Here is a 26,670-nt window from a genome sequence, read left to right as displayed (position 1 = left end):
GGCGGTTACATCCCCCCGGTTCTTGATGTTTCACATGAAACTTGGCTGCGACGTTCCGCACAGGGGATTTGTCGTCTTTGAATGGGGGAGAGGACGGGGGGGGATGCTCATTGAGGTCGCCCACCACAGCAAGCTCGCAGGATCAGATGAGTGGATGAGCGAGCAGCGATGTTTGGCTCGTGGTGCTGTCAATGGAATCTTGACAGAAGATTGGATCTGGCAGGGAAGAGCTGGGCTCGCTAGCCTGATGTTTGGAGGTGTGGATTCGAGCAACCCATCCGAGCTTCATTCATGGGGGAAATTGCTGCATCCGGAGATCGGTGTCATGGAAGCATGCAAAAGGTCGACGGGACTGCGCGGGATCGTGCCGAGCAGCCAAAATCCGTGTTTTGGTTTTACGTACGTCGTAAGTACGCGGGTACGCGGGTACGCGGAGTCAAGTTTCGGCGAAGAGTGAGAGCCGGGGAGGAGGGGGAGGGGGAAAGGGGGAGAGACTGAGCACACAAGCGATGAGCTTTTTTCCCAATGAGAATCAGGGTTAACTATGTACTGTGTAGAGTTGGCCTGGCAGATCCGGAAAAGCTTGTCTCCGAACCCAGCGTCTGCACGTAACCCCAACCCGAACCCGAGCCTAGATGCAAGCACATACCAGCACATACTACTAGTACTGTAGTACACAGTATTCGTTGCTCCCCCGCATGCTGCCCCGCAATCGTCATAGGTTGCTGTTCTTTCAATGAGCTCGTTGCATCCATACGAGATGGCTGTTCCGGTTCCACCACGCCAAGACTTTGCGAACCCTTTCGGTGTTCCATGCTATCGTCAGCCAGAAGCGATATAGATCAAGCGGCCCCCAACTGCCATCATCGTTTATCCGGCCTGACCTGGCAGCTCCAGACAATCCGACCCTCTCATCGGTCCATGATGGCCAGCAGCTCGAGGCTTGCAGCGTCGATTCCCTTGCCGGCTGTGGATTTCTCAGCAAGTGGCTCGTTGACGTTCCACCAACCATGCCGGATGTAGACTCTTCCAGCAGCCAGGCATGCGGGATGGCTTTGTCAGACAAAAGACGGGGAGGGGACATGACCAAGTGCTTCTCGACGCGATCGATGGAAGGGCGCGTTGGAGTATTGACTAATACACGCTCGGTCAGCCGCGGCATGAAGGAGGATCGGATGCGGGGTGCTCGTCCGCGCTCCACCGGGAAGGATACTTAGCACTTCCGCAGGTACTCTTGTTGGTGATGCCGCCATCGGCCAAGGCTCCCTGCATGGAAAGACAGCCGATCGAGGCCGTAGATAGAGAGGTCCGGTGCCCGTCGTTTCTCCTCTGCCTCGGTAGGACCAGCAACATCGCTTGTCTCGTCGTGACTCACATAGCCGCTCGTCGCTTGTCGCTCCGCTCTGTATAAAACCACGGGCGCCGCAACCCTGGTTTGATGATTCCAGACCGTTGCTGTCACGGTCTCGAGCCAAGATAATACTCCTCCGCCATGCCGATCCGCGAGCTGCAGTACCCAGCTGAACCCTACAGCAAGGTGAACCGTCACAAAGAACGAGGTGAGCTTGTCGTTTCTGTGGTCCCGAGGGAGCTCCCACCACCCGAGCCTAACGTCCGTCCATTTCAGCCGACTACGCTCTTGAAACCATCCACGGCATCGTGAACTCGTGCCCCCTGCTCCATGTCTCGTTCCAGGATCCCAGCAGCCCCTTCCCGGCCGTCCTGCCCATGATGGGCCAGATGGGCTCCTTTGACCGGCCGAGCGCCGGCCTGGGCGACGTGTTGGATCTGTACCTGCACAGGTACGTTTCGGTGGCCGTCCCACACCTCCCACGAGCGTCGGCGGCCCGGCATCTCCAGGCTAACACGGGACGTCCGTTTTCCCCCTTGGGGGCGAAGCTACGTCTCCGCCCGCATCGTCAACCTCGCCCGCGCCGCCTCCTCCGAGCCCGAGCCCGAGGGCCTCCCCATCACCATCGCAGCCACCCACCTCGACGGCCTCGTCCTGGCCCTGACCCCCCACAGCCGTAAGCCACCACCGCCTGCCTGACCGACCCCTTTTCTTTCCTTCGCGTACCTCCCGCGCCAAGCTGAACAGCGACGGGGGGGAAACAAAACCGCAGACAGCTTCAACTACCGCTCCGCCGTCCTCTTCGGCCACGCCCACCTCGTCGCGTCCCAGGACGAAAAGCTCTACGCGCTCGAGCTCATCACCAACAGCGTCCTCCCCGGCCGCTGGTCGCAGACCCGCGTCCCGCCCACGCCGGCCGAGATGCAAAGCACCGCCGTGCTACGCGTGCGCATCCGCTCCGGCAGCGCAAAGATCCGCTCGGGCGGCCCCAAGGACGGCGACAAGCGCGACCTGGCCGACGAGGAGCTGCTCGGGCGCGTGTGGACGGGCGTCGTGCCCGTGCACACGACGCTCGGCGAGCCGGTCGCGGGGGGGTACAACCGGGTGGAGGGGTTCCCGGAGGAGATGGAAGGGTGGAGGAAGGAAAGGAATGGGGAAGCGGAGGGGTTTGCGAAGGAGGTCGTGAAGGAGGGCTGAGGGGTGGTGAGGATGGGTACGGGGAAATAGGTATGTCAGTACTGGGGAGAGGGGGAAACAGAAGCACCGGTTCTCTTGGAAATGGAAATCAACGAAAGAAACTCGCCTCAGCCAGTGGGCGCGTTATGAGATTTTTCTTTTTCTTTTTACTCGAAGGTTCAAACAACAAGACGAAAAATTCACAATCCGCATCGCCCATATCTATGCACAATATGCACACATGTCCTCCCTCCCTCCCAAAAACAAACAAACAAACAAAAAAAAAAAAAAAAAAAAAAAAAACAACAAATACGATTCGTCTCCCAACAAGCTCCCCGCTTACCACGCCTTCCATACCGCCTCGGGCAGCACCGTCCTCATCACCGCCCAATGCCCCATCGCGCTCTGCTCATGCCACTTCACCAACCTGTCGGTCGAGTTCCGCGCCAGAACTCCCTCGGCCTCGCCGACGTTCTCGACAAGATCGCTCTCCAACACCTCGTTCTTGGGCATCAGGAAGGCGTTTCTCGACGGGCTGTTGAGCATGTCCTTGATGGTCGGCTCCCGAAACGAGATGGCCTCAAACTTCTGCTTGGTGCAAAAGATGACCATGTTGGTAAAGTCTCGGCCCGTGGCGGCAAAGTCCTTGTCGTCGCGCGGGTGCTCGCGGAACATGCGGCAGGTGGGGAAGACGGCACGGATGGTGTTGTAGACGATGCGCGGCGGCGGGAGGGCAAAGTCGCCGGCGTAGTTCTGGGCAGGTGATCGGATCGTCAGCATGTTTTGGTCGAGCGACAGAAGCAGAGCAGAAAAAAAAGAACAGAAAAAAAAAAAAAAAACGAAGGACACCTACGATGGCCACGACACCGTTGGGGTTGAGCAGGGTGTGGAGGTTCTGCAAGAACTCGAGGGTGAAGAGGGGGATGGGCTCGGCGCCGCCCGTGAAGACGTCGTGGATGATGTAGTCATACCGGGGCGCCGTCTCGTTGGCGGCCTGCCGGTTCGTAAACGTGACGGCGTCCTCGATGACGGCCGTGTGGTTGCTCGGGAGCTTGAAGTATTTGGAGGCGAACTTGTGGACGATGGGATCCAGCTCAACGATGGTGGTATCGACGCCGTGGGCCACCAGGGCGGCGGGGGTGGTGCCGATGCCTAGCCCGCTGGGATACGTCAGCACACAGCCCGCACCACGAAGCGCCTTTTGTTCTCACGCATCCGCACTTACATGACGAGAGCTTTGGCCTTGTGGTCGGGGACGGGCTTCGCCGTCTCGACAAGCCGGACCGCCTCCAGCATGGTGAAGACACCATAGATCGGCTCGGCCACTTGGTTGTACCTGAACTGGGCATGATTCGCAAACTTGACCCACTCGCCGCCCAGCAGGCTATGGTCGCACCTCAAGACGCGGTACCCCTCCTTCTGGCTGTCAACGACCGAGATGTACCCCGTGATCGACTCGGCCCTGTCCAGCACGGTATACCCGACCTCAGCCAGGCCCGCGTTCAGCTTCGCCAGCGCCGCGTCCGTCGGGACGTGGGTGTTGAGGAGCGCCGTGTGCAGCAGCGCCGGCAGCGCCAGGAGCAGCAGCTTGGAGGGCGCCAGGAGCGCGTACAGCCCTCCGAGCACCACCTCCATGCCCAAACGGGTGTTCAGCAGCGTCCTCCCGACGTTGCTCTCCAGCAGGAACCCCAGCACCTTCTCGGCCGCCTTGAAATACCCATACGACCCCAGCCCGGGCGCCGCGTCGGCCAGCCAGCCGGGCAGCAGCGACAGGTCGGCGCCTTCCAGGGTGGTAGCCACGCAGGCCACCGAGATGGTCACGACGGGGAAGAGGGTCAGCCCCTCGGTGACCAGCGGGCCCCAGGTGGCCGTCAGCTTGCCGCTAGCCTCGGCGAGGAAGAACTGCAGCGCCGGCGTCCACAGCGCCAAGACCGGCAGCAAGGCCTCGGGGCGGAACGGCAGGGCGCGGTTCAGGGCGAGGTTGGACGACCAGCCGACGAAGCAGGCGGCCATGAGCAGCTTGGCGTGCCATTTCGCCGCCGGGATGGCGCCGTAGACGGGCGAGAGGTTGAGCTGCGAGATGGTCGAGAAGGCGGCGATGAGCGACAGCAGGGCGAGCGACTTGGCGTAGATGGCGAGCTGCTCGCCGGCGCGCTTGGTCCACGTCTCGGACTGGGCTTTGGCGGCGAGGGCTTGGAGCTCTTGGGTGAAGGCTTCGGTAGTGCCTGGTTCGGGCGGGTTCGAAGAGGCTTTCGTTGTGGTGGCTGGTGCTGGTGTTGGTGTTGTTGTTGTCGTCGCTGTCTTTTTGGTGCTTCTTGACGAAGCGGGCGAGGAGGATTTCGGAGCCATGGCTGTGGCTTCCCGGACGCCGGTATCGGGTTCAGGTCATGGATAGAAAGAAAGGTCCTCCAGCTTCGACGCTGTCGAGCTTCAGCGGTTCATCTTTTAAAAAAAAGAGAACGAGAAGAAGTGCACGTTTCACATCCACACCAATGCAATGTGGTCTCATTTGGCTCTATTGGAGGGTTTGAGACGGCATGCGGCAGGACGGCGCCGTTGCCGCAGAGCTACCCCTGTTTCTGCAGTGGACGGACGGGACCTGCCCGACCCTGGCTCCGCTCCGTTGGAGGGGGAAAGGATCTGGCGGGGCGGGGCCCTGGGGTCGGGCACCTCAGGTCAAGTGGGGACTCGACACTTTACTCTTCTTAAAGTTCTTTTGCCATCTCCCAAAACCGGTAAGTAAAAGATTGATTCAAAGAAAAAAGAGGCTTGAATAAGGTAGACAGCCGTTCAAATCGTCTCTCTCTCTCTCTCACTCTGTGTGTGTGTGTCTCTCTCTCTCTCAACCCCATGCTATAGATGCAGGTTTTCTGATCTCGGGAGGCTCGGGCTTGCAGGGCGTTTTTGTTCCCTATCGGACAGCTGCTAGTACATACACAGTGCCGTACCACGGTGGGGGAGCCCCAATGACGTTCCCCCACAACCGTTGCTCGAAATTTCTGGGCTCCCTTGTCCAAGCCGGGGGGCTCTGGGCAGCTGTGCTGTACCTTTGCTCTGGACACGGTCTCCCGTCTTTTCCCATCGATTTGCTTCTTCTGCCTCGGTCTCGTGCTTCTGATTCTGACTCTGTGTTTTCAAGTGCTTGTGCGACACGCCACATCGGTTCCTACTTTCTGCAGAATCTTGTAGCTCTCCCATACCCCGAGTCATCATCATGTCCCTCCTGGCGTCTTTGGCCCAGTACGTCGACTTCGACCAGCAGAGCTTCTACAGTATGTCGCGGCCATCTCCCCTCCAGAGCCACCTCACCTCCTCCGTCCAGACCCTGCTGACAGCAACAGTCTCTGCTGCGTCTATTGCCTTTAACCCGACCTTCTGGAAGTAGGTTTTTGATACCCCGGAGACGGCCCATGTTTGGTTCTTTCCCTGCTGACTTGTGCTTTTCTCAGCATCGTTGCCCGCAAAGGTTCGCAGGCCCAGACCCCCCCTCCCCCTCCCCCTCCCCCGCACCACCACCATCCGGCTTGTCGCGAGGGAGCCAGCCCTTCTGACAGCTAGCTTGCAGAGTACCGCACCAAGTTCCTCACCCGCCTCTTCCGGGGCAATCGCCAGCTGGCATGCTACGCCCTCGCCGTCACCATCTTCTCTCTCGGCATCTTCCGCGACTACCTCTATGAGCGCGCCCTGCGCGACCAGCCCTCGCACCCGGCCCTCGAGACCGACCTGGCCAAGTACGTTGCCTATGCGCTCCTGGCCGTCGGCAACATCCTCGTCATCTCGTCCACCTACCAGCTGGGCATCACGGGCACCTACCTGGGCGACTACTTCGGCATCCTCATGGACGGCATCGTGACGAGCTTCCCCTTCAACATCACCAACGCCCCGATGTACTATGGCTCGACCATGAGCTTCTTTGGCGCCGCCTTCCTGTACGGCAAGCCCGCGGGCTTTCTCCTCTCCCTGCACGTCCTGATCGTGTACCTCATCGCCATCCAATTCGAGAACCCCTTCACCGAGGCCATCTACGCCAAGCGCGACCAGGAGCGCGCCAAGGCCGCCGGCAAGGAGGACAAGAAGGACCTCTAAAGGGCTCGCTGAGGCTGCCCGCAAGGCAGCTCCGGGACAAAACACACACACACACACGCGATGGGAGATGCGCCGAGCCGCGGTCCGGGCCTTGTGGCATGCGGCGGGGGACAGCACGTGCCTGTGCCGGCTTCAACCACAAAGCGGCCGCCATCCGTCAATGACGGCCGGCCGGCCGTCGCTGCTGCCGCCGCCGCCGCAGCCGCCGCAGCCGCCGCATGTTGCGCAGGTCCAGAAATGGACGAGCCGAGACACGTTGGACCACTTTGCAGGATCGATTCGACATCTCCCCTCCTCAACGACGTGGTTGTGGGTGCAAGAGGCATCCGGCAGGCGAGTTTTTACAAGGAAGAGCCTCACGGCTGGAAGAGGAGGATGTATTGGGTGTTGCCGGCCATCAACTGGCCCAACGAGCCAAGGAAAAGAGGCAGGATAGATAGACCACGCTGACAGACTGATCAAATATATACTTGACTGTTTTGCATACCCTGTTCCCTGTCTTGGCTGTCGTCGGGGATTTGAGAGCTGTGTCTGATAACTCCTCGGCAACGCCGTCCCCTCAGGGATCTGGGATGACTCCTTTGGCATGGTGGCCAAGGTGCTCTATACAACTTGAGCTAGGTACTAGTCTGTGTGCCAACCATTGGATACAGGGGAATTTTCAGTACGAAACCCTGTCATAACCAACCAACCAACCTGAGAGTGGATGATACATACCAATGTATAGTATTATAGCACAGAGTCACCGGGTTAGGGTTATGGACTCAGCCGTGACCCACAGTGATCGGGGATCGAACAACGCCATTCCGTCACGTGACTCGCCACGACCGTCCCTCACGCCAAGCCCCCATCCATCCGCAGAGTCAGACAAGCTACCGTGGGCTTGACTGTCCAGCCGACCAACCGCCGACCCTACCTCTCATCGCCGCCAACCGCCACCAAACCGCGCAATACCGTTCGCTGCATTTGGGGTCATCCAACGGCGACACGAATTGACGCGCAGCGACGACGGAAACTCTCCGCTCCTTGCGCCGACCGATCTCGACCGCGACCCGGGAGCCGAATTGAGCGGATATTTCCCCCACCTCCCTTCGACTCGAGTCCTCAACTCCCCCTCCCCCCCCCGCCACCGATCCGGTACCCCATTCGCGATTCGCCTTCGCTGCGAAAGCTGTGGAAGCGTTCTGGGAACAAGCGGAGAGAAAGGAAAGACCTGAAGGGGATACATCGCGTGACCCCTTTGGAAATCGAGGAGCGTTCTCGGGCAAGCCATCACACACAAAGGCTCAACCGAACCGACAACGGAGGCCCCTACCCCCCCGGAAATCACCTTTTCGGTATCGTCCGTCATCGTCAGCTCGCCGTAGCAAAACCTACGACCCCGCCGATTTTTTTCCCCCTTCCCCCTCTCCTTGTTCGTTTCTTCAGCAGCCATCATGTCCGCCCTCCGCCAAACAACCACCCTCCTCCGCGCCGCCTCGGCCGCGGCCGCTCGCCCCTCCACCCTCGCCGCCGTCCGCGGCAGCAGCGGCGCCGTCGCCCCGCGCCAGGCCTTTTTCTCCACCACCCCGCGCCGCGCCGGCGGCGGCGGCATGCACTATGACCCGCCGTCGGGCTGGCTCTGGGGCGTCCGCCCCGGCGAGAAGTACCAGAACGAGGGGTGGGAGAACCTGTTCATCTATGGCTTTTGGGGCAGCTTGGTCGTCTTTGCTGTGGCGTATGCTTGGAAGCCTGATACTTCGTAAGTTTTTTTTTTTTTTCCTGTTCTTTTCATAGGCTAACCTGTCTACGCACAGGATCCAAACCTGGGCCCTCGAGGAGGCCAGGAGGAGGTTGGAGGCCGAGGGTATTCTCCCGGATCCCGACCAGGAGCAGAAGTAGGCGATGCAACCCTCGCTTGAGCTCTTCTACCCTCGCATGCTGTGCTTTATCTTTGATTTGAGCTGGGTACTGCATGGGGTGGCATGGTTTGGGATGGTGGTTGAGATAAAAGAAGGTTCCAGAGAGAGAAGGGCTAAGGGGTTGGGGTGTTGTGCTCAGGGTGGTTGTTGACTGATAGATTGGGATACAAAGATGGATGGTGGTGGTGGTGGTGGTGATGATGGGTTGAGGAAGAAACATGCATACATGAAGCGCTTCATGGGGCACGCATAGAGATATGGTTGTACTTTTCTCGTACAATGGCTTGTTTCCTTTGTGCTGTCGCAACTCGGGGATCCGCCGGCCCGTCCGATATGGGTTGACGCGATGAATGGATGGATTGATACGTCCGATGTTGGCTCCCAAGGCGAAACCAAGCACGCCGACAATAACGTGGGAGATCAACCAAGGCGCGGAGCGGAAACAAATGGACCCGATCAGAACCACCCAACTTTTTTACCATGATTGCATCTATGCTATGTACAGGTTCTACGCGACACCCCTCGCGGGATCTCTTCGCTACGCCTTGCAAACGTAGCTCCACGCGTGCTCGTCGTCGCCGTACTGCCGCGCCTCGATCCAGCTCTTCATCTTGGTGGCGATCTCGCCCGACTCCTCGTGGTCCTTGAGGCCGCAGCTGACGAGCTTGCCGCGCCAGCTGATGGAGCGGACGGGGCTCACGATGGCGGCGGTGCCGGACCCGAACGCCTCGATGAGGCGGCCCTCCCGGGCGGCCTCGTCGAGCTCGGCCATGGTGAACTTGCGCTCGACAACGCTCCAGCCCTCGGGGACGAGGCGCTCGCGGGCCAGGGCCAGGACCGAGTCGCGCGTGATGCCCTCGAGGATGGTGCCGTCGAGGGGCGCCGTCAGCAGCTCCTTCTGGCCCGTCTCCTTGTTGCGCACGGCGACGAAGAAGTTCATGGTGCCGACCTCGGTGACGAACTCGTCCTCGCCAAACAGCCACAGGTTCTGCTGGAACCCGCGGCTCATGGCCTCCCTCTGGGGCACGATGCAGGGGGCGTAGTTGGCGCCGAGCTTCTTGTCGCCGACGCCGCCGGGCCAGGCGCGCACGGCGTAGTCGGTGGCCTCGAGGGAGACGGCCTTGAAGCCGGTCGGGTAGTAGGGGCCGACGGGCGAGGCGATGACGAAGAGCAGGGCGGAGCCCGGCGGGCCGACACCGAGCGTCTTTTGGGTGCCGATCATGGTGGGGCGGAGGTACAGGGAGTAGCCGCGCTCCTCGGGGATGAAGCGGCTCTCGAGGCGGGCGAACTTGGCGATGAGCTCGACGAGGGCGGACGAGTCAAAGGTGGGCAGGGCGATGCGGGCGGCCGATTTGTTGAAGCGCTCCATGTTCTTGTCCGGGCGGAACAGGCGGATCTGGCCGGCCTTGTCCTTGTAGGCCTTCATGCCCTCGAAGCATTCAAAGGCGTAGTGGAACACGCAGGTGGCAGGGTCCAGGGAGAGGTTTTGGTAGGGGACGATGTGCGGTTTTTGCCAGCCCGACTCCTTGTTCCACTCGATGGTGAGCATGTGGTCTGGGACGAAGCGGTCAGCAGGCCGAGCAGCACAACGAGGCGGCGCTCGGCGTTGGCGAACCTGTAAAGTTGCGCCCAAAGACGAGGTCCTTGGCCTCCTTCAGCGGCTTGGGGTTCTTGGTCGGCTCGAGGACCAGCTGGGACGGGTCGATGTCCTGCAGCTTGGGCTCCGAGGCGGCGCCGGCCTGGGCGCTGTACCGGCGGGCAGCCTGGACCAAGAAGGCGCTCGCAGGCCGCCGGGGCGCAGCGAAAGCGGCGGCGGCGCGAGGAGCGCATCGCCGGAGCAGCGGCCGCATCATGGTTGCGGCAAGAGGATCGATCTTTCTTTTTTTGTTTTGGGATTCTGCGATGGTGCGGAGGAGGAGGCTTGGGGATGCTGCGCGATCGCAGCAAGAACCGATGGAGACGGTGGGTGGTGGATGGAGATGTTGCAGAAGAGGAGAATCTAGGTCTACTTGTATAACAGTAATCCAGGGGGGGTGGGGGGTGGTGTTTGTATACAATGCACAGTAATACTACTGCTGCATGTCCGCAGCTCCAGGTACCGCGGATGGTTTGGACCCCAACCCAGCCCACGAAATCTCGGAGCGCGATCGGAGTCGCGACGATAACGTCTTGGAGACGAGACCCAATCACGGCGGCCCTGGCCCCTGAACCCGGGCTCCGGATGAATGACATGGATCCGTGACCGTCCAAAGGCGCGGGCGCAAGCCCGTGGCTAACCGCATCCGCGCAAAGCGGGAGCTCCGAGCTTGGTCGGTATTAGTTAGTAGTACTACTTGGTACTACTTGTGCCCTAGTGTAGCATGAGGAATTGCATTCTTCCCCGGGGAAGAATCGGCCGAGCTTTGCTTTTTGGGTGTGACTTATACTATGTAGTTACTCTACTACAAGTAGGTATGTATGCACTTGGAGATTTTGAGCCGGTCGAGTCTTTTGTGTCACTTTTTTTTTCTTGCTTTGCTCGACTCACCTCTTGCATGGCAAATCTGGAACTCCCTCGGGCGGAGGGAGGGGGTAAGGGGGGGGGGGGGGGCAAAAGACGTTTCATTGTCTCCAGACTCGCCGTCCATACTGACTACCTATGTATAGTAAACTACAAAAAAAAATTAAAGCCCGGGACGAGGACCAGGAACGGAATCATGGACTGTGGGATGAACAAGCATGAACCATGCCTTGAGCCTCGGGTTGGGGTGGGTTGGAGCTCAGCTAACCCGAACCCTGGCCATGAGACTCCCAAGCTACCTCTTACGTAGTACTCTTGTACCTTGCTCTGAATGGAACGGGAAGCAATGGATAACACGCAGCCTTCCGACCTATCCAACCACGCAACCTCTCGAGGCTGAACACCACCACCACCACCTCCTCCTCCACCACCACCACCTCACGCAAACACCCGCGAAGGAGCGGCATTGGGTCGAGAGCGTGCAGGTTGGCACCAACATTCTTTTCTTTTCTTTTTTTCCTAGACGGCCGTGCGCATCCCTTGGACGACTTCCATCCGGCAATTCCTGCGAGCCGACAACCTTGAGCCCCGAGCCCCGGCAAGCTACCCGACCCAGACTCCCGTCCCCTCAAGTAGACCAAGCGCCATGATAACCCCGCGGTAGCACACACACCACACACACACACACACACATACACACACACGTCACCATGCTCGCCAACGCTCTCAAGTCGATCGGGTCGACCAACATCACGGCCAACTACTCCATCTCCCAGACCCTCACCTCGATCGCCGGTCCCTGGAAGATCTACCCGGCCAAGAACAAGAAAACCGGCAAGGAGTGCTCCGTCTTCGTTTTCGACAAAAAGTCGCTCGATTCCCACCGCAACAACCTGAGCCGTTCCGAAGCCGCCGAGTTCAAGCGCGCCCTCGATGTCGTCATTGAGCGCCTCAAGAAGGAGGCCTCGGCCATCGCCAGGCTGCGTCACCCCGGCATCCTCGAGGTGGTCGAGCCCGTCGAAGAGACCCGCGGTGGCGGCCTGCAGTTCGTCGCCGAGGCCGTGACGGCCTCCCTGTCCGGCTTGCTGCAGGAGAAGGATGACCAGGAGCGAGGCGGCGCCGGCGGCCGCGCGAGCCGCTACGTGACCGAGGATGCCGACGGCACCCGCAGGAGGCGAGAGATTGAGATCGACGAGCTCGAGATCCAAAAGGGCCTGCTGCAGGTCAGCAAGGCCTTGGAGTTCATGCATGAACACGCCCATCTCGTCCACGGCAACCTGACGCCGGATGCCATTCTCATCAACTCCAAGGGCGACTGGAAGCTGAGCGGCATGTCCTTTTGTAGCCCCTTGGAAGGCTCGGCCCAGACGTCCATCCAGCCCATCAGCCTTCGCGAGGTCCTCCGGCACACTCCGACCCTCCCGCGCTCCGTCCAGCTGAACCTGGACTACACGTCCCCCGACTTTGTCGTCGACAACAACCTGACGGCGTCTGCCGACATGTTCAGCCTCGGCTTGCTGATCGTGGCCCTGTACAACTCGCCTCACCGGTCGCCCATCTCGTGCAGCGGCAGCCTGTCTGCCTACCAGCGCATCTTCCAGTCCTCCCAGACCGTCCCCAGCTCCTCCAACAACTTCCTCTCGTCCCGTCCGCTCCCCAAGGAGCTCACCCACCACGTCCTCCCGCGGCTCATCACGCGCAGGCCGGCCCAGCGCATGACGGCCACCGAGTTCCAGCAGAGCGACTACTTCAACAACATCCTCGTGTCCACCATCCGCTTCCTGGATACCTTCCCGGCCAAGACGCCCAACGAGAAATCCCAGTTCCTGCGCGGCCTGATCAAGGTGCTGCCGTCGTTCCCCAAGTCCGTCATGGAGAAGAAGCTGCTGCCGGCGCTGCTCGACGAGCTCAAGGACAAGGATCTCGTGTCCCTGATCCTCCACAACGTCTTCAAGATCATCGAGCTCCTGCCGTCGGGAAAGCGCGCCTTTGCCGACAAGGTGCGCCCGAGCCTCAAGGAGATCTTTGTCACCAACGTCAAGCAACCCCAGGAGAAGGATCCCGCGCGGGACGCGGGCTTGATGATCGTCATTGAGCATCTCGGCATCATTGGGGACAATTGCGGGGGGAAGGAGTTCAAGGATGGTAAGGTTGCGCCATGGCGCTCCGGAGGCGGGCTGATCGCGGACGGCTGACCGAGCCACAGATATCCTGCCCATCGTCTTCAACGCTCTCGAGTCGCCGACGCCGTCGCTCGTGGACGCGGGCCTGAGGAGCCTTCCCTCGGTCTTGCCTCACCTGGACTTCAGCACCATCAAGAACGAGCTGTTCCCCGTTGTCGCGGCCATCTTCAGCAAGACGAGCAGCCTCTCCATCAAGGTCCGAGGCCTGCAGGCCTTTGTCACGCTGTGCGGCGGCTCCGGCGACCCGGGCGACGACGACGGCCTGGACGGCCTGGGCCCTCAGAAGAAAAAGGCCACCTCGTCTACCGCGCTCGACAAGTTCACCATGCAGGAAAAGCTCGTGCCCCTGATCAAGAACATCAAGACCAAGGAGCCGGCCGTCATGATGGCGGCGCTCAGGGTCCTCAAGGTCGTTGGCGAGGTGGCCGATGCCGACTTTGTGGCCATGGATATCCTCCCCATCCTGTGGCACATGAGCCTGGGTCCTCTGCTGGACCTCAAGCAGTTCCAGGCCTTCATGGAGCTCATCAAGTCGCTGTCGCGCAGGGTGGAAGAGGAGCAGACGAGGAAGTTGCAGGAGCTGGCCGGAGGAAATCCCGCCAGCTCGGGGCTGAAGGATGATTTCATGTCGTTCGGTCCGGTCGCCGGTTCGACCCTGGATACGAACGGAACGACGGAGGCCGACTTTGAGTCGCTCGTCAAAGGCAACGCCGGTTCCTCCTCCGCCAACCCCTTGGATGCTGGGTGGGACGCCATGCCTTCCAAGGCCACGGTCTCGTCGCCCACGCTCGGCAGCCGCAAGGCCACGCCGGTCGCCACCTTCTCGTGGTCGACCCCGCCGGCCTCGGTCTCTGGGAGCTCGCCGAGCAACGCCGCCAAGCCTCAGCAGCCTGGATTGCGAACCGTCACCCCCGATCTCGCAAGCTTCAAGCCCATGGCTCCCACCGCCACGCAGTTCTCTCAGCCTCTCCAGCCCGAGTCAAAACCCAACAGCTCTTTCTCGTCAACGCCGCTGCAGCCTCAAGCGACATCCATCAACTGGGGCGCCGCATCCGCTAGCACCACCAGCACCAGCAGCTTGTGGTCCACGCCGGCCGCCACCACAACGCAACAAAAACCGCTCACTTCCTCCTTGGGGTCGCTGTCTCTCAACCCACCACCCCAGCAGCAGCAGGCCCAGACCCAGACCCAGACCCGCCTGTCCTCCTTTTCCTTGCCTCCACCCCCGGGCGCAAGCAACACAACCGCCACCATTTCCAGCCTCTCAGGCTTCAGCCTCGCGCCACCTCCCAGCGCGCCATCCTCCTCCTCGTCCCCAACGTCGACGTTTGGAAACCTGGGCGGCATGGGCAGCAGCATGAACAACCTCGCGTCGCTTGCAGCAGCGAACAGGCCGAGCGTCGCCGGCGGTTCGAGCATGAACAGCATGGCGATGGGCATGGGCATGGGCATGATGACGATGAACAACATGACCGCCGCCGGCGCGACGGCGGGAGGCGGTGCTGGCGGGTTGGGCATGAACAGCTTGGCGGGCCTGGGCGGGATGAATTTGGGTATGGGGCAGCAGCAGCAACAACAGCAGCAGCAACAAGGGCAAAAGAGCGGGTTGGATAAGTACGAGAGTTTGTTGTAGTGGTGGTTGTTTGCGTGGGAGCGGGTTGAGATGGAAAGGAGCTTGGAGGAAAGGAAAGGGGGGGGGGGGGGGGCGGGATGATATCATCTCTATTTTCGCAGGAAAGGCGGTTTTTGAGAAATCTTTATAGAATGGATGCGGGATTGGGCACGGTGCCTATGGGTGGGCTTCTAGGAAGTAATTCCCCGGATTCATTAAGGGACGGACGGTGGGGAGGAGGATTGGCGAAGCGAGTGTATTGGGATATCGGCATACCAACCTGGAATATAGTATAACAACATTTTTCTTTTTGAACAACGGTCCATGGGAACTGGACAAAACCTCGGCGCCCGATCACCTCAGTGTTCGTTTTGTTTGTTGGTTGTTTTTTTTTTTTTTTCTTTTTTTTTTTTCAAAATTCTTACTGATGCCGTCCGTATGCACAGCGTACAAATATCTTCATGTTCATCCCACCATAGACACCGCGGGGAACCACCGCGCCATGAAACTTCAACAACCTCTCTCTTTATCTCGTTCTTCAGGTAGGTATCACGACTCATTACACCATGCCTCAGACCCTCGCCCTAGTTCCCTTCTGCTCCCCTCCATCTCGCTCTGCAAAACACCATATATGCCATGCACACACACACACACACACACACCAAACATTCAATCCCGACCTCGCTTCGGCTTTCAGCCCAGCCGCGGCAACCAAACCTCAAACCCTTCCTTCCCTGCCCTCACCCCCTCGCTGGCCGGTATGACTCTCAAGACCTTCTGGAAGTACTTATCTCTCACCACAAGCGCGGGGCGCACCCAGACCCCTGCCGCTTCTTCTTCTTGCTTCTCCCTACCATCCTTCTTCTTCTCGTCCTCCTCCTCCTCCTTCTTCCCACCCTGCCCGATCCCACTTGCGCTACCCTCGGCTTCGTCGCCCACGGCAAGGAGACGATACCGCACGCTCCGCCTCGACACGGGCAGCAGGCTCAGAGTGGTCTGCTTCGGTCCCGAAAAGGCAAACATCTCGGAGGGCTCCATGGAGAGGCCAAAGGTGAGGAAGTGGGTGGAGGCGTTTTCAATGGTGATGGTGAGCGTCACGAAGGGAGCGCCGACGTATTCTTGGTCTTCCTCTTCTTCTCCTTCCTTGCTGCGACCACTCCGCCGACGGCGATGATGCGAGACGCTTGCAAGCACGCGCGGCTCGGTGCCAAAAACGTTGAACCTTGGGATGGGCAGGGTGGTGGTGTTGATCTTCTCCGGGGCGGGCGGCTCCGCGCCTTCTTCCCCTGCGGCCTTCGCGTCGCCGGGCCGAGCCCAGCGGATAACGAGCGAAACATCCAGCGGAGCATGGCCGCGGTCGTCAATTGTCGCCTTCTTCGCGACCAAGTCGAAAGCAGCTTCCTGGATGGTCTGCGGCGGCACAAGCCGGCCAACGCCCGACGACGGGAGGCCGGTGCGCCTCGTCAAGGAATACTGCGCGGCGGGGGACGGGTGGATGACGATATCGACATCTGTGACGCGCAGAGGTTCGGCGGCAAAGGAGGCGTAGCGCGTGACGAGACACCACGCCTGAGAGATGCCCTGCGGAGGAGGCTGGCTCTCAGCATCGTCGCCGGCGGGCGGGATCACGACGTTGCCAGGGTCGAACAGGCTCGGCCACTGCTCGGGGTGGAGGCGGGGCAACAGCTCGTAGTTCGCTTCGAATGGGTTGACAACGTTGAGCTGGAACACGGCGTTCTGCGAGATGGGCGTGCCAGGGTTGGTAGGCAAGAAGTAGGTGACTTTGAGGGTGAGATCGTAGCCGCTGGGGCGGTCGATGGGAGGGAGGCGGAGGCGGACAGGAAGAGACTGTGCGCTGGCGATGGTGCCGATCGGGGCTGCAGAGATCCTGGCCTCTTCGCTGCGGACGTTGGAGGAGATTTGGTCTTCGTGGCCTGGAACCGACAGGGTAAAGGACGGCGGCTTCTCCCCGAAGAGGACCACGTCCAGCTTGGCGAGCGCCTCGATATCCTCGCCGTTCTCAATGCCAAATTCCAGGTCGATGGGCTCGTCGGTGTAATACTGTTCCTTCCATACAGGACGGCGTATTTCCATCTTGGGGGGCCTGGGCAGGACGCGAACGGCAAGCGGATTGGGGCGGGGAAGAATCTTGGTTCGAGACGGTGAAATGTGCCACAAACTCTTACCACCTCTCTCCTGGAGGGTGATGGTTTGTCGCAGGTCAAAGTCGTCATATCCGACATGGAGGGTAACGGTGTCGGCGCGCGTCTCGCCGGGTTCTCGGAGCGGAACCTCCATGTTGAAGACCAGAGATTGCCCGGGATGCAAGGTCAGGTCGGCGGAGCCTAGGAGCGTGAGGCCGCTGCCGTCCTCGGCCGACTTTTCGGTATTTGCGCCGCCATCTGCTTGGCGAGTTAAGGCAACCGTGGATATGATGCTTTTGCCCCGGGCCGAGGCTGGCTGTTCGCTCTTCTGGTGCCGCAAGATGATGCCGTCGAGGCAGCCATGAAAGCTGAGGTATACGGAGCCAAGCACCACAGGCGCTGACTCGGGCTGTGCGTTGGACGTAATCGACAGCTGGCTGCGGACGCTCTGGCCCGCTCGTCCCTCTTCGCCCTCGAAGAGAAACGCGGCCGAAATGAAGGACTGGAACTGCCCATCCCGGACGGAGACGCTGGGCTTCGACGAGACGTCTACGTCGTCAAGGGCTTTGGATATGTCATAGTGCCAATTGGGCCGTTTCGTAAAGTCTAAACTCGGTCAGTCAGCTCTGCACCCAGCACGTCGACCAAACTACATACCTCGCGAGAGCAAGGCCCAGTCGGCGAGGATCACCAGCTCGGCATCGTCAATCTGGGCCGCTGCTGCCCTGAGGCCCCAAGTGAGGCTCTCAGCGATGGCGGTCCAGCCCTCGCTCCTAAACGGCAGATCCTTCCAGAGCGGCCGCAGGAGATCGACGGCCTTTTGCCATTCTTCGGTCATGGCCAGTTCCCGGGCGCAGTCGAGAGACACCTCGGCGGCGAGGCGGACTTGGTTTCTCTTGAGAAACTCGTCGCGAGCCCGCGTCAGGAGATCGATGATGATGCGGCCGTGGTTGACGCCGGGTCGGCGCAGCGGATACTCTTCGTACGGCTCCGGGCACATGTACGTGTCGTAGGCAAACGCCGACTTGGCAACAAGCGTGGCGGGCGAATCGCCGGGAGACCTCCTATGATCGTCCGGAATGGCGTGGGCAAAGGCCCTTCGCGCCTGAACGTGGGTCGCCGCCAGGCGATACCAATACCCCTTGTGATGCAGCAGCTCCCAAGGCTGCAGGCGCTCCCCCATGGCGCTCTTTTCTGGCGGAAGATAGAGCCTCTGAGACGATGGGGCAAGCTCCGCGATCCCGGCCCTGTCAATCAGGTCGGCCATGACGACGGCCCAGCGAGCCTCCCACGCCTCCCAGCTGTAGTTGTTGGTGCCGCGGGCGCGACGATCGACGAGGTCAGCGAGCCTCTCTCGGTGGTACTGCCACCTCCGGGCCGCGGCGCTGTGCTGGCCGTTCCACAAAAGGCAGCGCAAACAGCGCACGGCGAGCGTGTCGGCCAGAAGCCTGCCCTCGTTCCACCGCGGACTCCAGCTCGGGATGAGCTCCATCAGCTCGGAGCTCAGCAGATTCTCGTAGGCCAGCTCGTAGGAACGCAGGGCAACGTCCATCTCGAGACGGTACTCGGCAAAGACGGCCGTCTTGAAGTCGTAGCGGACGTTCCAACCGGCCAGCGAGAGGGTCTGCGAGGTCCCCGAGGTGGGCGGAACCGTCGGCTGCGGAGCGACGCCACGGGAGCGCTTCTTGCGCGAGTGCCTCCCGAGGTCGCGGTAGTAGTCGATGGCGACGGCGTAGAGGGTAGTTAGCATGTTCTCGGCCACCCGCTCCAGCTCTTCCTGCGAGCCGCCAGCGGGTACGAGGAACAGGGCCTTGGAATCGAGACCGCATCCCCGGCGAATGATTTCGAGGCGCTCCTGGACGCCATCCGAGGCATGAGACGACGACGAGCCATGCTCGCTCAGCAGCACCACGGCCAACCGCGTCTTGTAGCCGGACTGGCTCAGCAGCGCCCTGATGTTGTTGATATCCGTCTTGATCTGGTTGTCGCACAGGGTGGAGAGGGTGGGATCGGCGACGAGGGAGTAGAAGCAGAGCAGGACGCTAGGGATAAGGTACTGGTGCTTGCGGAGCCAGTTGGGGTCGATGATGCCGTCGGGGTACAGCGTCGAGATGGGGCTCAGGGGGGAGTAGGGTGAGTGGAGGACGAGAGGCTGGGTCGGAGACGGGGGTTCGTAGCCTTCGGGCAAGCGGGCGCGGCGCGGCGGGAGGAGAATGGACTAGTCGACAGGCAGTCAGAAGGTCTGGAGACTTGGAACATGGACCTGGTCGGCGTGATAGACGCACCCTCTCGGCCGACCTGACGCGGAAGCGATATCTCCTCGGGACCGAGTCCCTGGCACTGCAGGGGAGGTTTGACGCATCGCGGTCTTTGATGTAGCGGAGAACAGCACGGGCTTGGTCCGAGTCGAGGGGTTCGAGCTCCGAGCGGATGAGGATGGCCTCGTCCTTGAGGGCGTGGCTTAGAGTGGCGGCGGGGGAGTCGCTCTCTTCGGTGGTGGTTCGCGTGCCAAAGGTGAGCAGGAAGGGGATGCTGTTGTCCAGGCTGCCCTCGGGATATTCGTCCATCTTGAGCTCTCTATTTTTGTTCTTCCTTTCAGACTGTCCTGTCTGTTGGTTTATTCAGCTCTGGGCATGAGGCGACGATGAGCCAATGCCACGTCCCCCCTCGGCCGACCCCGCCAATCGGGAATTTGGGCTTCCGGGGCCTTGACAAATGGTGCCTTTGAAAAAGATCAGGACGCCCTTTACAAGCCGCAGCGCCGCATGTTATGCCGGGGTGAGATAGGCCGTAGTAGGTAGTTGGCACTTTGGGAGCGCGGGCGGGCGGCTTGTGGCTGGACGGGTTGAGAGGGCTTCCTTGTACTATGTACAGAGCTGTTGTTGTGTGCCGCAGCTCGGTGTTGATGACAGCGTCACAACCTTATCTTATCGGGACTGCGAGCCCCACTTGCCCAGTTGCCCAGGATGAGGCAAGTCCCGCAGCTGGGAATGGAAGGTGGGGCAATGAAACCTCTTGTCGCATGAAAGAAGGAAGTCGCGTTCCGGGACTGCCAGGGGAGGGGCCCGGCACACGCGACTTGACGCGTCTCGGCACGGACAGGATGGAAAGTGCTCTGCCGCTACCACAGGAACAGGACACCACAGCCCCTTCTTTCCTTCCATCTTGCATGTCCATCAGACAATCCACTCATCTCCACCTCGTCTTTCCCGTCTAGGCAGGGTCTTGCAGAGCGCTCCTTGGGTAAACACGAGGTGCCTAGTAGGTATCGTCAACCTTCTCTACCTTGGTCCAACTCCCGGACTTTGGCTTCTCTCTTTTGGTTGCTGCCCACTCGGGCCGTCTCTTTGCTTGTCTCCATCCCGCAGACGATCACAACGCTCATTACCAACGCTTGCTTTGCTCCCTTTTTTTTTGGAAAAAAAAATTATACCCTACGCCTCTCGAACAATGCTGTCGTTTTGACCCTTGCACCAACCGCTCCGTCATTGATCCACCTGGACAGCCACAGGCGCCTCGAGCTCGCTGGCCTGCGAGCCATCCTCAACAATGGCCTTGAAGAAGTCCCTGTCCGAGACCAAACGGCCCCAGGTACGTGCTGTCTGCCCAGAGAATCGGAGAATCCATTCAAGAACAAGCAGGAAGGGAAGGAAGGGAAACAGAGAGGCCCATGGCAAGCCAAGTTATATATACTGATGTACCCCAACCTCAGCACCGCCAACAATGGCAACGCTCTCTGAGCAATCCTGCGCCGCAGCCTCCGCCTCCGTTGCCCGTCTCCGAAAAAACAAAGTCCAAGCTGCATGCCTTCCAATTCACCGAAGCCCCTGCCAAAGCTGCCGCCGAGACGACGGCAAAGGATCCGTCGCTGCCAGCCCCTGCCTCGGACCACCCAGAAGAGACTCCCGCCGCTCGCCCGCCATGGCAGAACCTGTTCACCAAGCCCGAAGCCGCCCGCGAGGACCATGATCTCTCTCCCGTTCAGCGTATCTCCTGGCGCAACGACATTGCCAACGCGGGCCCCATCGCCACGTCCCCTCTCCTACCGCGCACCGGCCGGAAGCGTGCCCGGAGCTCGTCCCCCGTTGGATCGTCCCCCGCCAAACATGCCACGCCCGCCGATCTCAAGAAGATGGTCCAGGTGCTCAGGACACCGCGCGCCGACCCAGCCCGTGACCTCTGGGACCGCTTCTCTGTGCCCGGCGCCGCCAGCCCTTCGGGCTTGACGAACCCTCTGCTCGACCAGCTCCTGGTGTCGTCGCCTCGGCCAAGGGATGGCAGCGTCCTGGGCAGCGGCCGCCGCCTGAAGAAGTCGGCCAGCTGCGGTGCCAATTGGCCCAAACGTCGCAAGATGATGGAACGTGCCGATTCCGACCTTCGAGAGGTCGCCGCCGCCGATTCCCGTCCGGACTCAAAGTCCTCTATGGTGTCGGCTCTGCTCGAGACCGTCAACGGCGAGATCAGCAAAGCGAAGCCACCCAGGCCAACTTCTCCGCAAAAGCCATCGTCTCAACCCACATCCCCCGCAGCCCGAGACTCGAGCTCTCCCCTGGCCAAAAAATCGTCCGCCGCGAAAGCAGACACGAGGTCCCCAAGGGGCAAGCCCTCATCGGACTACGACGACTTCGACTTTGACGACGAAACCCTGCTGGAGCTGGACGCAAATATGTTCCGCCAGGGCGACGACTCTACTATGGTCGCGTCCTCGGAGGATGCCCATGCGCAACCCGCACCCCCTCCCAAGCCAGCAGCTGCCGTTGACGACGAGTTTGCGGACCTCGATGACGATTTCTTCGACGATGCCGAGAATCTGATGGCCGAAATCGAATCGCAATATCAATCCCAGGCCCCAGCGAAGCAGCCAGCGAAGCCGGCCGATGGCTGGGAAGACGGCGATGATCCCTACGGAGTGGACGATTTTGACGATTCCGACTTGGCTGCCGTCGAGATGACCGCCCCGAGCGCCCCTGGGCCTTTCCCAACCAATGTATGTGCAACGGCCGGAAACCTAGCCACCAAGATCCCCCGCCGCTAAGCCTCTCTCTCTCTCGGACAGCCCAGCCAGAAATCAAAAGCGATCCAGCGATATCTCATCACCAATGTTCTCGAAACCGTCTATACGGATGACCGGGGCCTCGAGTTTCCCGAGAAGGTTTGCACGCCCCTTTCCAGCTCGACGAGCCCGTTCTCACCCCGGTTAGATTCTTGTCGTGCAAGCCGAGCGGACCAAGATCATGCGGACAGTCCATCTGAGGGGCGACTGGGTCGACACGCCGGCGAGCTCCAAGGCCTACGTCCATGTCATTGGCGAGTTCGAACCCTGTGGCCGCTGCGTTATCGACAACAGCCGCAACATCCTCATCCTTCACCCTGACCAGCTGGTCTCGTCCACCGTCGTCGCCGACTCGTTTACCTGCATGCGCCGTGCCGTCCTCCAGGACCGCGTCAAGGCGGCCAGCGAAGCCACGCCCCCGCTCGTCTACGGCACCATCCTTCACGAGGTGTTCCAGGAGGCCCTGATGGCGAATCGTTGGGACACGGCCTTCCTGGGATCCGTTGTCAACCGGACCCTGCGGAAGCACATCGAAGATCTCTACATCATCCGCGAGACCCTGGAGAAGGCTCAGGCCCACGTCATGTCCAAAATGCCCGAGCTCACCTCGTGGGCCCAGGCCTTCGTCGCGGCCACGCCAAAGCCCAACGCCTTCGTACAGGGAAAGAACGGCGAAAAGGTCAACATGTGCGTCAGCAAGCTGCTCGACGTGGAAGAGCATGTCTGGTCGCCCATGTACGGTCTCAAGGGCAACATCGACGCAACCGTGCAGGTCACGATGCGGGACGGCAGCAAGTCCAAAACCCTGACGGTACCGTTCGAGGTCAAGACGGGCAGAAACGCCACCGCCAACCACCAGGCCCAAACTGTTCTGTACAACCTCCTGCTCTCGGACCGCTACGACCTTGAGATCGTCTATGGCATCCTCTACTACATGGAGACCTCACAGACGTTGCGCATCCCGACGATCCGCAACGAGCTCCGTCACATGATCATGCAGCGCAATCGGCTGGCCTGTTACATCCGTGAGCGCAGCGTCCAGCTGCCGCCCATGAAGAAGAGCGAGAGCGCGTGCGGCCGGTGCTATGCCCAGGCCTCGTGCTTCACCTACCACAAGCTCGCCGACAACGGCGACGGCCAGACAAGCGGCCTCAAGGACAAGTTTGATCGTCTGGTCAAGCATCTGACGCCAACTCACCGCGACTTCTTCCTCAAGTGGGAAGACCTCCTCACCAAGGAAGAAAAGGAGACGCAAAAGCTGCGCCGTGAGCTGTGGACCATGGTCAGCACGGAGCGTGAGAAGCTTGGTCGCTGCTTTGCCAACGTCGTTATCGAAGAGGGCTCCGCCCACGAGGACAAGCACCAGTCCAAAATCAACCGCTTCAGCTACACCTTCGTCAAGGAGGACGCGCCGCCCAACTTCTCGTTCCTTGAATCGCAGCTCACGGTGGGCGAGCCCATCGTCGTCTCGGACGAGGACGGCCATTTCGCCCTTGCCCTCGGGTACGTGACGTCCGTCAAGAAGAATCGCATCAGCGTTGCTGTAGACAGGCGGCTCCACAACGCCCGTATTCGGCAGCCCGGGTTCGACGAGCACGACAACCAGGTGTTTGCGAGCATCATGGAGGTGGCGCCTGAGGGCGCAGGTCCGGAGGAGAGCCAGGGCAAGATCCGCGAGAAACCGATCCGCTACCGCCTCGACAAGGACGAGTTCAGCAATGGCATGGCTACGGTCCGTAACAACCTCGTCCAAATCATGGCGGACGGCCCGTTTGGGTCCGCCCAGATCCGCCGGCTGGTTGTCGACCTGGAGGGCCCCAGGTTCAAGACCACGCCAACGCAATACACAGTGGCGGGCAAGGACACTCTGAACGTCGACCAGAAGGCCGCCGTCGAGAAGGTCATGAGCGCCATGGATTATGCTCTGGTCCTCGGCATGCCAGGCACGGGCAAGACCACCACCATCGCCCACATCATCCGCGCCCTGGTTGGCCAGGGGAAGACGCTGCTCCTGACCTCATACACCCACAACGCCGTCGACAACATTCTCCTCAAGCTCCGGGATGACAACATCCCGATTCTTCGCCTCGGCGCCGCGGCCAAGGTCCATCCCGAGGTGCGCAAGTTTGCCACGCTGGCCAGCCAGCCGTTCGACTCCTTCGAAGAGATCCGCAGCGCCTGGCACGATACGCCCATCGTCGCCACCACCTGCCTCGGCGTGAACCATCCCATCTTCAACGAGCGCACCTTTGACTACTGCGTCGTCGATGAGGCGTCGCAGATCACGCTTCCCATCTGCCTGGGACCCATCCGCATGGCGAAAACGTTCGTTCTGGTCGGCGACCATAACCAGCTCCCGCCGCTGGTCCAGAGTGAGGAAGCCCGCCTCGGCGGCCTTGACGTGTCGCTCTTCAAGCTCCTTTCAGACACGCACCCTCAGTCGGTCGTGAACCTTGAGCACCAGTACCGCATGGCCGAGGACATCATGACCCTTTCCAACGTCCTCATCTACAATGGCCGCCTCAAATGCGGTACCGAAGCCCTCCGCACCGCTCAGCTGGACATCCCTAACATGGGGGCCCTGCGAACCCGTCACTTTGACGCGGCATCTTTCCTGCAGGCCCAGCAGCAACTGCCGCAAGCATCATCGCCGGCCCGTCCAGCGTCCTTCTGCCCCGGACCCCGCCCCGGCACCTGCTGGCTGGCCGATCTCGTCGACCCGCACGCGCGCGTCCGCTTTGTCAACACCGACCCCCTCCTCCCGATGTCCCGCGAAGAGGCCAAGGGCAACCGCATCGTCAACCCCTGCGAGGCGCACATCGTCGCGCAGCTCGTCGATTCGTTCCTGGCGGTCGGCGTGCCTGCCCATGAGATTGGCGTCGTCACGCACTACCGCTCACAGCTCGCTTTGCTCAAGCACACCCTCCGCTCGTTCCGCGGCGGCGCGTCGAGCAGCCTGCATCACAACCCCCGAGGCACCCATGGGTGGGATGCCAGCGGGATGGCCGACGTGGAGCTGCACACGGCCGACCGGTTCCAGGGGCGGGACAAGAGCGTCGTGATCCTGAGCCTGGTGCGGAGCAACGAGCCGTGCGCCATCGGCGAGCTCCTGCGCGATTGGCGGCGCATCAACGTCGCGTTTACCCGGGCCAAGACGAAGCTGCTGGTAGTGGGCAGCCGGTCCACCCTGGGCGGGTGCGGCGAGGGGGAGATGCTGGCGAGGTTCGTGGGGTTGATGGAGGAAAAGGACTGGGTGTATGATCTGAAGCCGGGAGCGCTGGACGGGCATCGGTGGGATGATGGGCTGTCGGTGGTGACGGCCAGCGCCATGAGCTCTGGGGTCGCGGAGGCGTCGTCGCCTTGCAAGGGCCGCGGGAAGCCCGTCGCGCAAGGCAGCGGCGGGGAGGGGGCCGAGATGGAAGTCGAGAGTTTCGGGGCAACGAAGCCTCCGGCTCTCGGCGGGAAGGTCGGAGCTGGAAGTGGATGGAAGGAGAACGACATGGGCCGAGGAAAGGAGAACCGGCCTTTGCGTGCCGCCGCGGGCACGGGAGCGAAGAGCTTGGAGAACGGAGGAAGAAAGATGGAGCCGAAGAAGGTGGCGCGCATTGGCGAAAGGGCGCTGCTTCGCGGGAAGCCTGTGCTGAGGGACATTTTGAATGATATGATGGATGGAGGGTATTAGGATGTGTGTGTTTGTGTTATGGTGTTGTTGGCTCGTTGGGACCGAAGGGTTGGGATGGGAGGGTATGACGGTACAGAATGCCTTGTCCTTTGGGGAGTATGGATATGATGTTTGGCACTGGGTAGGGTATGGTTCGGATCATGTTATGCGTGATGAGCACGGAGAAGCAAGGAATGAGGGTTTTGTCGGGTCGGGTTGGAGTATCTGTTTCGGGTTATGACCGTGCAAGCTTGGTTGGGTGTGGTTAGCTAGGGTAACGTAGCTGCTAGGTATAGAACCTAGGTGATGAGTTTCTTTTTGGCACGTGCTTGGTAGGGACAGCAAGGTTCTTGATGTACGCCGTGTCATTTGCTATGGTGAAAGACACTGGTGAATTATAGCATGAAGAGATGAGATGTGCGTATGTGTGCCCTAGGACAGGTTCCAGGTGGGCGTGGTTGGGACTTCCGAGGGCGTATGTTAGACACCGTGTATACATACGCAAGGTACTGAGACCGTCATTCTTCCAAACGACAGGCTTGGGTAAAGGAAGCGTGGGAGCGTTGATTGAGTCTAGGTTTGGTGATGTGCTACATGGGTCTGGCCAGGTCCAGGGCGGATTTTGCTCGAGGCAACCCTGAGGCGGTCTCTCTAAGATCGGGTATCCCATGCTTGGATCTGTAGGTGAGCATCACCGTTACCTTTTCTACAAGTGGAACACAGAGACCATGCCATTCAGATGCGTGCGCTAGATTTCTTCTTTGGGGCCTTGCGTTACATCTGATGCCGGCCTTGGGGGATGTCAGAAGAGCAACCGCCATCCATTTCCCGTTTATACTTGGCCGAGTTGGGTACATCCTGGACGGTCTCGGCCTGCCCAGGCATGGCGTGATAAGTGTGTGGCATACTTATACAGCATCTCACAGAGGAGAAATAACAAGGATGGGCCTGCGTCTTTGGGGTTAACCACGCGCGTGCTTCTTGATTCTTGCTTGCCCGCCGA

At 60.6% G+C, this 26,670-nt stretch overlaps 8 protein-coding genes across 8 annotated transcripts; 5 read left to right on the top strand and 3 right to left on the bottom strand.

Moving 5' to 3' along the window:
• Positions 1-1,492: 1,492 nt before the first annotated feature.
• Positions 1,493-2,548, top strand: VTJ83DRAFT_5490 (uncharacterized protein; the record flags this gene model as incomplete). The annotated part of the gene is made up of 4 exons (XM_071012096.1): positions 1,493-1,559; positions 1,628-1,802; positions 1,900-2,027; positions 2,124-2,548. 4 exons carry the CDS (start codon positions 1,493-1,495, stop codon positions 2,546-2,548), a joined length of 795 nt encoding a protein of 264 aa, XP_070864865.1.
• A 318-nt stretch (positions 2,549-2,866) lies between these two features.
• On the bottom strand, positions 2,867-4,876 carry VTJ83DRAFT_5489 (uncharacterized protein; the record flags this gene model as incomplete). Its single annotated transcript, XM_071012094.1, has 3 exons — positions 2,867-3,280; positions 3,381-3,687; positions 3,753-4,876. 3 exons carry the CDS (start codon positions 4,874-4,876, stop codon positions 2,867-2,869), a joined length of 1,845 nt encoding a protein of 614 aa, XP_070864864.1.
• An 865-nt stretch (positions 4,877-5,741) lies between these two features.
• VTJ83DRAFT_5488 (uncharacterized protein) lies at positions 5,742-6,613 on the top strand (the record flags this gene model as incomplete). The annotated part of the gene is made up of 4 exons (XM_071012093.1): positions 5,742-5,799; positions 5,869-5,908; positions 5,977-5,993; positions 6,093-6,613. The coding sequence occupies 4 exons, from the start codon at positions 5,742-5,744 to the stop codon at positions 6,611-6,613; spliced, it is 636 nt and encodes a 211-aa protein (XP_070864863.1).
• Positions 6,614-8,049: 1,436 nt separating this feature from the next.
• On the top strand, positions 8,050-8,494 carry VTJ83DRAFT_5487 (uncharacterized protein; the record flags this gene model as incomplete). Its single annotated transcript, XM_071012092.1, has 2 exons — positions 8,050-8,354; positions 8,410-8,494. 2 exons carry the CDS (start codon positions 8,050-8,052, stop codon positions 8,492-8,494), a joined length of 390 nt encoding a protein of 129 aa, XP_070864862.1.
• Positions 8,495-9,052: 558 nt separating this feature from the next.
• Positions 9,053-10,367, bottom strand: VTJ83DRAFT_5486 (uncharacterized protein; the record flags this gene model as incomplete). The annotated part of the gene is made up of 2 exons (XM_071012091.1): positions 9,053-10,068; positions 10,130-10,367. 2 exons carry the CDS (start codon positions 10,365-10,367, stop codon positions 9,053-9,055), a joined length of 1,254 nt encoding a protein of 417 aa, XP_070864861.1.
• A 1,357-nt stretch (positions 10,368-11,724) lies between these two features.
• On the top strand, positions 11,725-14,830 carry VTJ83DRAFT_5485 (uncharacterized protein; the record flags this gene model as incomplete). Its single annotated transcript, XM_071012090.1, has 2 exons — positions 11,725-13,159; positions 13,221-14,830. The coding sequence occupies 2 exons, from the start codon at positions 11,725-11,727 to the stop codon at positions 14,828-14,830; spliced, it is 3,045 nt and encodes a 1,014-aa protein (XP_070864860.1).
• A 672-nt stretch (positions 14,831-15,502) lies between these two features.
• Positions 15,503-19,520, bottom strand: VTJ83DRAFT_5484 (uncharacterized protein; the record flags this gene model as incomplete). The annotated part of the gene is made up of 3 exons (XM_071012089.1): positions 15,503-17,559; positions 17,611-19,171; positions 19,239-19,520. 3 exons carry the CDS (start codon positions 19,518-19,520, stop codon positions 15,503-15,505), a joined length of 3,900 nt encoding a protein of 1,299 aa, XP_070864859.1.
• A 982-nt stretch (positions 19,521-20,502) lies between these two features.
• VTJ83DRAFT_5483 (uncharacterized protein) lies at positions 20,503-25,688 on the top strand (the record flags this gene model as incomplete). The annotated part of the gene is made up of 4 exons (XM_071012088.1): positions 20,503-20,544; positions 20,666-21,940; positions 22,010-22,105; positions 22,155-25,688. 4 exons carry the CDS (start codon positions 20,503-20,505, stop codon positions 25,686-25,688), a joined length of 4,947 nt encoding a protein of 1,648 aa, XP_070864858.1.
• Between the last annotated feature and the right edge of the window lie 982 nt (positions 25,689-26,670).

The sequence above is a fragment of the Remersonia thermophila genome, chromosome 5, assembly GCF_042764415.1.
Source record: "Remersonia thermophila strain ATCC 22073 chromosome 5, whole genome shotgun sequence".
Taxonomy (NCBI): domain Eukaryota; kingdom Fungi; phylum Ascomycota; class Sordariomycetes; order Sordariales; family Chaetomiaceae; genus Remersonia; species Remersonia thermophila.
Note: the sequence above shows the minus strand (reverse complement) of the source record. Positions and strands in the feature narration are given on the sequence as shown.